Source organism: Brassica oleracea, chromosome C6, assembly GCF_000695525.1.
Source record: "Brassica oleracea var. oleracea cultivar TO1000 chromosome C6, BOL, whole genome shotgun sequence".
NCBI lineage: Eukaryota > Viridiplantae > Streptophyta > Magnoliopsida > Brassicales > Brassicaceae > Brassica > Brassica oleracea.
The window spans coordinates 38,041,929-38,053,665 of record NC_027753.1 but is presented as its reverse complement, the minus strand read 5'-3'; the positions used below and the strand labels follow the sequence as shown (position 1 = coordinate 38,053,665).

Here is an 11,737-nt window from a genome sequence, read left to right as displayed (position 1 = left end):
GTCTTGAACGCATAGCGACCTCGTAAAGTCGCTATGGCTGGCCGCTGTAGAAGACGCTTCAAATCTAGCGGCCTCTCCATCCCGCTACACACGCCCGCTACGGTACTTATCTTCTGTAGCGACCGGCCTTTGCCGCTACGCCTGGCCGCTAGGATCCTTCAACGACTCATCTACATTCTTTGGGCATCAAAACACTCCTTGTGGCACAGAGTTCATCATGAAACTCCCTCCAACACCTGATAAGGATTAATGCATGGAAATGCAACCTAAACATGTGTAAATGCTATTCCAAAAGACCAATGTGCACAAGAAAGGATAATTAAAACAATGTAAATATGCAAGATATCAGTCAGAAATCAACATAAATCTCAAAATGCCTTGTATAGTTTTCGGCATGTTACTTTCCAAATTCTAAAATTAAGGTTATGCGTGAGATAATGGTTTATCGCTTATTCATGTTTTTACGTTTTAAAAACATGAATTTGATTTTTTTTGTTATTTATAATTTTCATTAACTTTCTCATTTTTACGTTTTAAAAATTAATTTTAACACATACAACTATTCTGTTAAGATTAGACCGAGACATTTTTACCCCAACCCGAAGTATCTACCTAAACCTGAACCGGAAAAAATGAACCGGATTCGAACTCTTATACAGAAATATCCGAACATGACTTTTGAGCTTAGTACTTTGGGTTTGGTTATAAATCAAACCGAACCGAAATCCAAACTAGGATTTGAAGATATATGAAATTAGTTAAATATGTTAATGTTTTTATATATGTTAAGATGATTTAGATATTTTAGAGTTTTCAGAATATTTTTGTAGTTTGTTTTATTTATTATTTTGAATACTTTTTAGTCAATTTAAATAGTTTAACTAATTTTTAATTAGATTTGTGAATAAATTTTATATTTTAATTTTTTTTTGTCAATTTTTGAGGTTTGGACAATATATTTTTGGCCGATTTCATGTATCCAATCCAAACCGAACCCGGAAGGAACCCAACCGAATCTAACCCTATAATTAATAAAATCCGAAAGGGACTTACGAGCTAACATCGAAAACATCAAAAATCCGAATCGAAACTGATAGGCGCTTGAACGTCCAGGCCTAGTTAAGATCGTAACGTCTTTAGAAACAAATGACCGTGACATGTTATATACGTATATGCTATCAACTTATCGTATGGTGAACTGATGATGTTAGCAAGGCTAAAAAAACACACTGTTATGTAAACGCATCATAAATCATGGCCTGAAAAAAAGGAGTAGAGGCTATGACTAATGAAAGATTGACATGTAAATTATAAGAAAGAGTAAAAGAATACCAACATTTTATACCAAAAAAATATATATTCGAATCTCAAAAAAGAGAGCAAGCACAAGCAGTCCTCTATAAAGCGTGTACAAATTTAATGATGAAGATAATAAAGAAAGCTATATTGTATAAGAACAAATAATGACAACCATTAGTTCATGAACCGCCCAATCAATCGATAATGTGAAAACAAACAACCAGACCTGTAATAGCCACTCTCTGCTCTCTATCTCTTTGTGACAGAGCACGAATAACACACATGCTTTGCTTTTTCCTTAACTTTACAACCTCTTTCACCATTTCACCAGTGGATTTAGACAACAGTGTTATTCATGATTGTATAGACATTAAAATGTTCGATAATCGATACTTGATTTGTGCTTACCGCTAGATAAAACCTCCACTTGTCCAAGCTGTGTCTGGTTTCCAGGACCGGCTTAATAGTGTCATGGATCCTGGGACCATTTTTCTTATTTTTAATATAAAAATACATGTATTTTTTTAAAAAAAATCGGACCTTTATCTATTAAGATATAGGAGACCACGGATTGGGCCCAGAGCGGTCGCACTACTCGCCCCCCTATTTAAGCCGGCTCCGGTGGTTTCCCATTATGGCCTACAGATTTCTTATCCCCTGCAGCACTCTGATAATAGCCATCATCTTCTTTATCATCCCAACCAGCCCAACCAGCGTCATCATCCTTAGAAGCTGACACCTTTGGTGCCGCTTCCTTCTTGGTAGTACTATTCTTCTCTTCTCCCCAGTCATCCCAGGAGTTTGAGTTACCATAACCGTTGTGGTGAACACTTTGTGACACTTTTGGTGCTGCTTCCTTTTTGGAATTGCTCTCTTCTCCCCAGTCATCACAAGAACTCGAGTTACGGTAATTGCTTTGGTAACTTGATGATGAATTGGTTGCTGCTTTGTCATCGTAGAAACCGCTCTTGTTCTGTTGATTCCAGTTTGATGCTTCTTCTTTAGTAAACTCTTCAACCTTCTGTGAAGCAATCGCCATCACTCCTTTCATGATTCCCCATGTCCTCTGTCCTATCTCCGTTGTCTTACTCGCAACAACGTTAACGGTCTCACTCACCGTGTTATCTAACCCACCTTCTTTCACCTACGATGAAACAAAAGGATTTTTACTCTACAAGATTCTCGCTAGTATTTGGCAAAAGCTATGCATAGAGACTTAGAGAGCATCTCTAAACAAGACACTAGTTTTGTGTGACATTACATTGTCGGAAACTAAAGCATAGATACCAAACCTTAAAGCTACCAACTATGACTTCAAATCAAACGTGGGTTCCAAGGATTAATGAATACAACCTGAGCCAATGAAACACGTGACATAACTTTGAAGTGAACTCCATGGTTCCTGTCTAAAATCACTCTCGGACTGGTTCCTCCTCTTATCGTTCGATCTAAAAGACTCATCGTTCCCCCAATCATCCCGCCCGCCATTCTTATCACCCTTCGATAAAGGAGGCTTCTTTGTTATGGCATTAACAGGTGGGTCCCTCCCCTCCATGGTGACAATTTAGTGGGTTATCCGAATCCGAACCGAATCCGCAAAGATCCGAACCGAATCCGCAAAGATCCGAACCGAACCCGAACTGAAACTTAGAAATATCCGAATGGGGCTGAAATCTTTGACCCCGAAAACCGAAAACCCGAATAGATCCGAACCGAATCCGAATGGGTACCCGAGCGTTCACCCCTAATCCTTCATTTCATAAAGAATGTTACTTTGACATTTTTCACACATATTAAGAAAATGATTGAAATGTATTAAAAATCTTATTAATTACACATATTCGACTAATAGTATTTGAGATAACTGAAATTATTTATAAAATCAATGCATTTATAATTAATTTTAAGCTGAAAGTTGAATTGGAATTTTAAAATGACAATTTGTTTTGTAACAAAAAAAAATGTTAAAGTGACATTAATATGATATTAAAACAGAGTATACATTTTAATGAGAAAATATAAGGTTGGATCCGACCGGAATCGAACCGGTGCCTCCCGACTGCGTTGGGGATTCTACCACTAAACTATGGACCCATCGTCAAGATTGTTTACTTGCAATGATATAATAAACATGGTAGCCCACGTTTTATTTCTACACATTCACGGCAAGTGCGAGTTTTGACTTTTTTGAGGTAGCTTGGCTTAAAAAAAAAATTTCCACACCAAGAATAGTGCTTCAACAATTGATTCGTTTCCAGTGATTAATAATTGAGAGATAGCATAGTATGTAAAGGTTCATCTTAGTCTCGGACATTATCCTTTTCACAACATCGTTAAATGACCAGTATCGAAATCTCTACCCGTCCCAGCTTACAACAACTATTACTTGTCGATATTCGATTATCAGAAGCTCATACTCCTTCCCACCTTCTAAATGCCTCAATAATTTCTAAGAGACGGACAAGTTCAGATAAAGCTTTTTTAAAACATTCAGATAAAGACAACTTAGAGAGTTGTTAAACTCCCAAATAGAACCAAACCGTAAAAACACAAACGCGATTTAAAAACCCCTAATTGAATCCCCTCAGCCGCCGAACCCGTACAGAGTCCTTCCCTGCCTCTTCAAAGCATACACAACATCCATCGCCGTCACGGTCTTCCTCCTAGCGTGCTCAGTGTAAGTAACAGCGTCACGAATCACATTCTCTAGAAAGATCTTGAGAACGCCGCGAGTCTCCTCGTAGATCAAACCGCTGATACGCTTCACACCGCCTCTCCTCGCTAAACGACGAATCGCCGGCTTAGTGATCCCCTGGATGTTGTCTCGGAGGACCTTCCTGTGCCTCTTGGCTCCTCCCTTTCCCAGTCCCTTTCCTCCCTTTCCTCGCCCAGACATGCTCGAAATGTTTTTGAAATAAGACAAGGATGGTGAGAGGTTTTATATAGGATTCTGTTTTTTTATTTCTAAGGGAGGATACCATCCGTTGGATTGTTTTTTAATCTGACGGTTGTAGCTAGCGATCCGCATGATCTTAGTTTATTGGCCACCGTACGCGACAGCTATTATCATCGATCCGCGTGGTTTTCATTCATTGGCTAACGTCTCTGGGTCGTTGGATCTATTGGTATCAGTAATATAATCTGTCAACCGTGGAAACGACGTCGTTAAAGGTTTTAAACCGGGAAGATGAATAAAAAGGCGCGGGAAAAAATCAAGACTGCATTTTTCTCATTAGGGCATGTTTAGTCGCCCGCCTCACGACGATGAAAACAGATGCACGCTTCCGTGAACGGTATGTTATATAGTCTGAATGAGTATAAAGGGTTTGCACATTTGATTGAAAGTTATAATCAGCACTCTAAACACATTTAATGTGGTAGACTAATTAATATGAGTAGCTAATATAAATGAGATATGATGACTCCGATAACTATAAGCTTCTAAATACGAGTAAACTGTAACACAAGTCTCTTTTTATGTCAACATAAGATCGTTGCCTCCAAGATGCGACCTCGTGCTCTTCCGGTCCAGCACCCAAAGATCGGATCTTGAAGAAGGATATGGAATCTGATTAAGCCTTTTTTGTGTAGATAAGGAAAAATAAAACGCCTCTATCTGTGAAACTAAGCAGAGATGAACTCGCGAAAAGATGAAGCTATAACATGGCCGTGTCGTCCCCAGTGGCGGACGCAAGAGTCCATTTAGACGGAGTCACATAATTTTATTTCATGATATTTAGTTGTAGGTTTAGAAGAGCAATTGTATAGCTTATGAAAAGAAAATAAAAAAAAAGAGACGGGGGCACGTGACCCCGTATGTCTTCACCTACGTCCGCCCCTGGTCGTCCCATCATTACTCATTAGCTACCAAGATTGATCACTGCTCTTTGTGTCTTCGCCAACACACGACAGCGAATCTGACTTTTCTTCTTCCTGGTTTTTTTTTTCGAGAGTGAGGTAGATAGATACGGTCCGGAGTAAACGCCTGCCTTCGGATGCAGCCGTGGATAGTTTCTGCCGTTGCTTAACAGTGACGATTAATGTTTGTTTATAAAATCGATCATAAACGTGTATTCTTATTCATTTTAATTTTTCATTTTGTCGTGCTTTTCATAATACGTTTTTAATTCCACAAATTTAAACAACATTTATATATAATATCCGTAACCCGAAATCTGAACCGAACCGAAAACCCGATCCGTATCCGGTCCGAAATGTAAAAAATATCCGAATGGGCTTGTAAGGTGGTACAAAATATATCCGAACCCGAATTGTTATTAACCGAACCCGAACGGGTAACCCGAAAAATCCGAAAAAACAGAAAAATCCGAAAAATATCCGAAGAAACCGATCCGAATGTCCAAAATAATTTACAATATAATTCTATGAAACATGAATATATACTTCAAATATTCAATTTCATATTTATTTTGATATGTTATCTAACAATAAGTATTTAAAATTTAAATAACTACCTTAAATACTTAATTATATATAAATAAATATATATATATTTTTTATATTTTACTTTTAAATTTTAGATTTTATTTCGGGTATATCCGAACCGATCCGATATAACCCGAATCCAAATGATATATGATTACTTTATGGTTTCTATGATGTGATACAAAACTGACCCGAACCCGATGTGTTATATCCGAACCCGACCCGTACTTGCAAATTTACTGGAATGAGACCTAGGAGGTGTTATAAAAAAGAACCGAAATCCGAAAAACCCGATCCGAACGCCAACGGATACCCGAACGCCAAAGCCTAATTGTCCTAATGAAAAAAAATCATGGCAGGCTTTGTTATTTATGTGGGCCGTAAAGGTCCAACTTTGTTTAAATAATCAAAATACTTAATAAGCCCATTAATAAGCCCAAAAATAAGGATTCTTGTGAATGTTAACAATTTCTGCTAAATTCTCTTTCTTTTTTTTAACCCCACTCTGAATTATTTTGATCAATTGGCTCCCTTCTTCACCGCCGGCGACCGTCAATTTCTCCGGCTTCTAACAAACACCATCCCTCTCCGCGTACGTTTGATACCGGAAACCGTTTCTGGACTCTCCTTTTTTTTTTTTTTTGGTTAGCGGTCGAATCAGTGCGTTTCCAATTCTCAATTGAGAGATCACTTATGAATGATTTGATTCTTTTTTGTTCAGTTTTGTATAATAATGGCGGACACGGAAATGCAAGAGGTAGATGTTGCTTCTGCTGCAGATGATACCAAATGTGTAGAGGAAGAGCCTGAGGATAATAAGACTCTTACTTTGGACACTGATCTTCATTTACCTGAGGCCGGTGATGTTGATCAGTCTGAAAAGAAGATCAGCAGTGATGGTGGCCATAAGGAATCATCATCAACTCCTCCTCAAGCTGCTGTTGAGAGTGTTAAGAAGTGGAAGACTTGGTTGCTCAGTGACTCTGAGGTAATGTGAAGCTTGTGGTCTCTTTGTTGCATTACAAGTTCCATGTTTTTTTTTTCTTTTTTTCTTTACAGGTTGATGAAGAGGAGGATCAACAGGCGTTTATTAAAGAAGTTGAGGCCTACAACAAGGAGAATTTCTTGGATTTTAAAGCTCCCAAGTTTTATGGACAGCCATTAAACTGTCTCAAGTGAGTTGCTTTACTTCTTCAATTATTCTCGTTATTTATCTGATTAATCCGTGTTTGACTTTCTGTATGCTTTTTACTTTGCTCTGCAAATGTAGGTTATGGCGAGCCGTCATCAAATTAGGTGGCTATGACGTGGTGATTATCCTTTCTCTCCCTCATTTAGTTCAGTTGGTTAAAGTTTCTTTTAGGTTATTTATATACTTGTTTATTCCACTGTGCTATGTTTTGGAATTGTGTACTAAAATCTAGTTCTCGTTGGTTGAAAGTCTATGCGTTGTGGTATGCAAAATGCCTATGATTCTTTCTTTTTTTTTTACATAGGTCACTGCGTCTAAGCTATGGCGGCAAGTTGGAGAATCCTTCAATCCTCCCAAGTATGGCTCGTTTTCTTTTTTCTTCTCCAAACTCTGCAACTTATCCGTCTTTGTTTTATTTTGACCTCCATCATTTTGTTTGATTGTCTTATTCAGGACATGTACTACAGTCTCCTGGACATTCCGCATTTTCTATGAGAAGGTAAATTTCTTTTTTTTTTGTTGTTGTTTAGACAATTTCTTTGTGCTTATCTTTCTGGAATGGTGTCTGAGACTACCAAGTTTGGTTTTGTGTGTAGACCGTCTAACAATTTGTTGGACTATCTCTTTTGAAACATTGAATGTTCTGGTTGGTTTCTCTGTTATCAGATCATATGGATGTAGATACTTCATGATGATTTGTACTCTTATTTTACAAGTGCAGTCACTCTTGGAGTATGAAAAGCATTTAAGGCAAAATGGCGAGCTTAACCTTCCTGGTTTAGCTCTTCTTCCACCTGCCGGCCTTGAAAAGGAGGTTAGAATTTGTTATGGATATGTGCAATTTAAGGATAGTTATCAATGCTCTCATACTCATGATAGTTGAGTTATCTCTGATATTCGTAACATCAGCTAAATAATATGTACACGACCCTACATACTTCCCCTGTTTCCCTCATTGAAGTAAGGGCACTTATGTAGGCTATCAGCCACCAAGGCTCTGGGTCAGGCAGGGCACGGAGAGATGCTGCAGCTCGTGCAATGCAAGGTTGGCATTCTCAGCGTCTTCTTGAATCTGGGGATGTTACTGAGCCTATTGTTAAGGTATCTATTTAGATCCTACTAACGCTTTATGATTTGCTATGCGCCATGATGCTTTTTGTACTTCTTTTTTAGGATAAAGGCTTGGGTTCTACCACAAAGCAAAAGAACCTCAAAAACATTGGTAATTATTCCTGAAGCAGCTGCGACAATTCTCTATTGTTTTACATGGTTACCTAATGCAACTGTGTGTAATTTTATTTTAATATTTTTTTTCAGGGGTGCATAAACAAAAAACACCAACCGGCATGGACCTTGTTTTATCACATGAAACAGACAAACAGTTAAGAAAGCTAATCATCTCTTAGAGATTTGTGCCTCTTCTGCAAGCTCGTTTTACTATGTGCACACAGAGTCTTCTATCCACTTCTGGATAGCAAGCAGTGTGTTCTCTGGGTGGTAGTTATAAGAATCACCACTCGAGATTAAATGAACAGAGAGAATTTTGTGACAGCCTGAGAATGCTAATATGAGCCAATAACAATGTTCTTTCATTTTATTTCTTGTGTGATTAATAATATGATTTTGGCTTAATAGGTCAATCGCCGAGGTTATAGATGTTGGACCACCTGCAGACTGGGTGAAGATAACTGTCAGAGAAACTGTGAGTACCTCAGCCTCACATATGTAATGCATCATTTACCACAGCTCTTGAAACGAGATAGCCTTTGTTTCGTTTTGAATCTGAATTCTTTGTTGTTGTCTTTATTTACAGAAAGACTGCTTTGAGATATTTGCGCTGATACCTGGACTTCTTCGTGAAGAGGTAAAAGCTTTTTTTTCCCTAAAACTCAAATCTCCTAAAGTATCTTGATCAGTTGCTTGTCACATGCATACTAAAAGAGAGATCTATTACTAGTACAAAGAATCTTTGTATACGAAATGTAGTTATTCAGACATTAAGTTGCTTTCATGTTACAGGTTCGAGTTCAATCAGACCCTGCAGGGCGGCTGGTTATAGCAGGCCAGCCTGAACAACTTGACAATCCTTGGGGAATCACACCCTTCAAAAAGGTTTGATTCTTACTCTCCAGTAAACTAAAGGATAGTTCTGTCTTTAACTTTGAGTTTGGTTTTTGGTAGGTTGTGAATTTTCCAGCAAGAATCGATCCGCTGCACACATCAGCGGTCGTGAGCCTGCACGGTCGACTGTTTGTGCGAGTCCCATTTGAGCAGTGAAAGGAATCTCATCTCAAAAGTGATGATGAGCTCGTTCTTTTTTTTATATGTTTCTTTGGTGATTTCGAACGAACTCTATTTTTCTTTAGAGATTCGTTTGTATCAGAAGGAACTAAAAACGTTAGCAAATGCGATAATGTTACTGTTAACTCGAGTTCAGAAGATTGAAGTAGAAATGCGAACAAAACATTGATGTCTTCCATTAAAGTTAGCAGGAATGTTATGGTTTTCTAAGCATGTATTTGTTTGGGCCAAGTATAATGGGCCTAAAACTAGGCCTCCTTTGCGGCGTGTTGCTTGGGCGATCCATAAATACTCACGCAGTCTCCACTATGAGTATGTATGATACATCATACATGTATCTTTGTTATCATGTATAAATTAGGGTAGTTCATTATTAAAATTACATTAAATTTTATAATTCTCTGATCATTATAAATGTCAAATATCAGTACTTGGTAAATACTTATCGTGTAAGACGTTTCTAGTAACCCACCATAATAAACACTGAGCTAGAATAAACTTAAAACCATGCAAGGTCCGACCATGGACGTTCCTGAAATGTTGGGGACATGGACATTTTAGTAAAATTTTAACAATTTTTTTTTTTTTAACAAAGTTAGAGGTTTTTTTTCTATGTAAATTTTTTTTAAAAAAATCAGAGGTCCTAGTTCAATGTTTCACTTGGCTATGCCCAAGACCATCCATGGTCCCCACATACTGTATCAAGATTCATGGCCTATACTCAATACATATAGTATGTACATAATGTATATATCTACGATCATCATTTTTTTTAATTATTATTTGTATTAGTTCAATCATAGGCATAAATTGTCTATAAAAAAAATTCAATAAACAATAGCATCTACTTTGTTCTCAGTCATGTGTTGCTCAGTTGCATGTAAGGCACATGACACAACCACATGGAAATCTTCAAAAGATAGTCTTATCGCATGTATCTAAAAGGTCGCCAAAGTACAATACCCTTTAATTCTCTGTACATGGTTCATGCCCTAAACTTCCCCAGCTAATAGGAGACAATTCACCACAAATATCTTTTGGACATGCATTGGTCATGTAAAAATTTTCCCATATATATACGAAACTTAAAAAATTAGTATTTGTTTTCAGATTGTCACTACATATTCTCCCTAGGGACTTGATGCATTCCTCATTTTCACACACCTTGGTACTCAAAACCCCACTTGGTTTCAAACCCAAATGTCTTTCATGCTTTTGTTTTGGCAGGTCATGTAATGCTCGTGCTTTCCACCATTAATCTAGTCACTGTATCAATGGAAAAACCTCCTTCTTCTTCAATGGTATGTTTATATCGTTGTAACGTATAAACATTTTTTGTTGTGATATGTTTTTATTGTTGTAACCGCTACCTTTAAAACTTTTTCAAAATTTTAAAATGTTCCTTTTATTTCCGTAAATTTTTAGAAGCGTTATTTCACGATTAATCGATAAAATCGAAGAAAGATTTATATTGATCGCATCGAAAACACACAAAGAAGGCAGTTGATTAAAAACGTATATATCATCAAATAAAGTTCCTAAACATTTTTTATTTGAAGTTTTTCAATATGTTAAAAAAAATGTAGAAGGTTCTTTCACTACATTCAATTCAAAACAAAAAACTATATTCATAATTAATATTCCCAAAATATACAATCTTGAGGATTTCAAATATGTGATAACTAAATAAATGAAATAAAATTGATTTGTTAGTTAATATACATAGTAAAGAAATTAAGTGATTAGATTTCATCGCTATGCCACAAAAGGGATTGTGCATACACCAATATGTTCCAAAATCGCTTGATGAAGGTGAGAATCCCCGAGCTTAAACTTAGGAGGTTCAAAACAGGTTGTCAAGGACAACGAGTTTTAAAGAGGTGGAATGGTTCTCAAACAGAGGATGATGGATTGACTTTTGGTTCATTTAATTTGCAAGTAATCCGGTTTTGTCTTCGTTTCATACGGAGTTTAACATTTAGGCTATGAATTTGTTTCCGCTTATTGGTTAGAAGAACTCGATGACGTTTATATCAGACTGTCAACAATTGTTTAACATAATGAAGAAAATGGCCATTAGTAAGAGTTGAGTTTAATGAATTTATCTTTCTTTTTTGAACACAACATACTTTCATTCAATCTCAACTTGTTCGGTTACAATAAACAGAGGGAATAAACCATATTCTTTGATTAAAATGATAAACTACAATCACAAAAGCAGATAAGTAGGATAGTTCTTCATGAGAAGATGACAGCGAATTCAAGACCAAGGTCAAATGCGTCGATAAAACCTTCACGACCCCTTCACGACCGGAAAGCTGAGAAATAGTCACAAGTGACGTTAACATCCAATCTTCACCTCGGAGAATCGCCGAAACGAAACCCGTTGCATCTTCAGGCCCCAAACGAACCGCTACGCAAGATAGCAAAACAGATATAGATATGGATGGACACTTCCATTTAATGTTTGGAAGGGAAACACTCCTTAACAAGGAGGTA

The 11,737-nt window shown here is 37.1% G+C and overlaps 2 protein-coding genes and 1 pseudogene across 4 annotated transcripts; 1 reads left to right on the top strand and 2 right to left on the bottom strand.

Moving 5' to 3' along the window:
* Positions 1-1,709: 1,709 nt before the first annotated feature.
* LOC106298165 lies at positions 1,710-2,854 on the bottom strand (annotated as a pseudogene).
* An 840-nt stretch (positions 2,855-3,694) lies between these two features.
* On the bottom strand, positions 3,695-4,198 carry LOC106296925 (histone H4). Its single transcript, XM_013733184.1, has one exon. The coding sequence runs from the start codon at positions 4,193-4,195 to the stop codon at positions 3,884-3,886; it is 312 nt and encodes a 103-aa protein (XP_013588638.1). The 5' UTR covers positions 4,196-4,198; the 3' UTR covers positions 3,695-3,883.
* Positions 4,199-6,250: 2,052 nt separating this feature from the next.
* Positions 6,251-9,442, top strand: LOC106298459 (AT-rich interactive domain-containing protein 5). 3 transcript variants are annotated; one of them, XM_013734591.1, is made up of 14 exons: positions 6,251-6,337; positions 6,467-6,733; positions 6,805-6,920; positions 7,016-7,055; positions 7,242-7,294; positions 7,391-7,436; positions 7,659-7,751; positions 7,916-8,038; positions 8,111-8,159; positions 8,255-8,318; positions 8,573-8,639; positions 8,751-8,801; positions 8,957-9,049; positions 9,119-9,442. In XM_013734591.1, the coding sequence occupies exons 2-14, from the start codon at positions 6,479-6,481 to the stop codon at positions 9,212-9,214; spliced, it is 1,146 nt and encodes a 381-aa protein (XP_013590045.1). In that variant the 5' UTR covers positions 6,251-6,337; positions 6,467-6,478; the 3' UTR covers positions 9,215-9,442. The 3 variants fall into 3 exon arrangements, with proteins under 3 accessions (XP_013590045.1, XP_013590044.1, XP_013590046.1); XM_013734590.1 differs by having other exon boundaries at positions 8,255-8,319; positions 8,573-8,662; XM_013734592.1 differs by lacking the exon at positions 9,119-9,442 and having other exon boundaries at positions 8,573-8,662.
* The last annotated feature ends 2,295 nt before the right edge of the window (positions 9,443-11,737 follow it).

Bases quoted from the DNA above. Each gene is read 5' to 3' on its own strand.
- LOC106296925 (XM_013733184.1), bottom strand. From the start codon at position 4,195: ATGTCTGGGCGAGGAAAGGGAGGAAAGGGACTGGGAAAGGGAGGAGCC.
- LOC106298459 (XM_013734590.1), top strand. From the start codon at position 6,479: ATGGCGGACACGGAAATGCAAGAGGTAGATGTTGCTTCTGCTGCAGAT. The intron at 6,921-7,015 runs GTGAGTTGCTTT...CTGCAAATGTAG, and splicing joins CAGCCATTAAACTGTCTCAA to GTTATGGCGAGCCGTCATCA. The intron at 8,039-8,110 runs GTATCTATTTAG...CTTCTTTTTTAG, and splicing joins TTACTGAGCCTATTGTTAAG to GATAAAGGCTTGGGTTCTAC.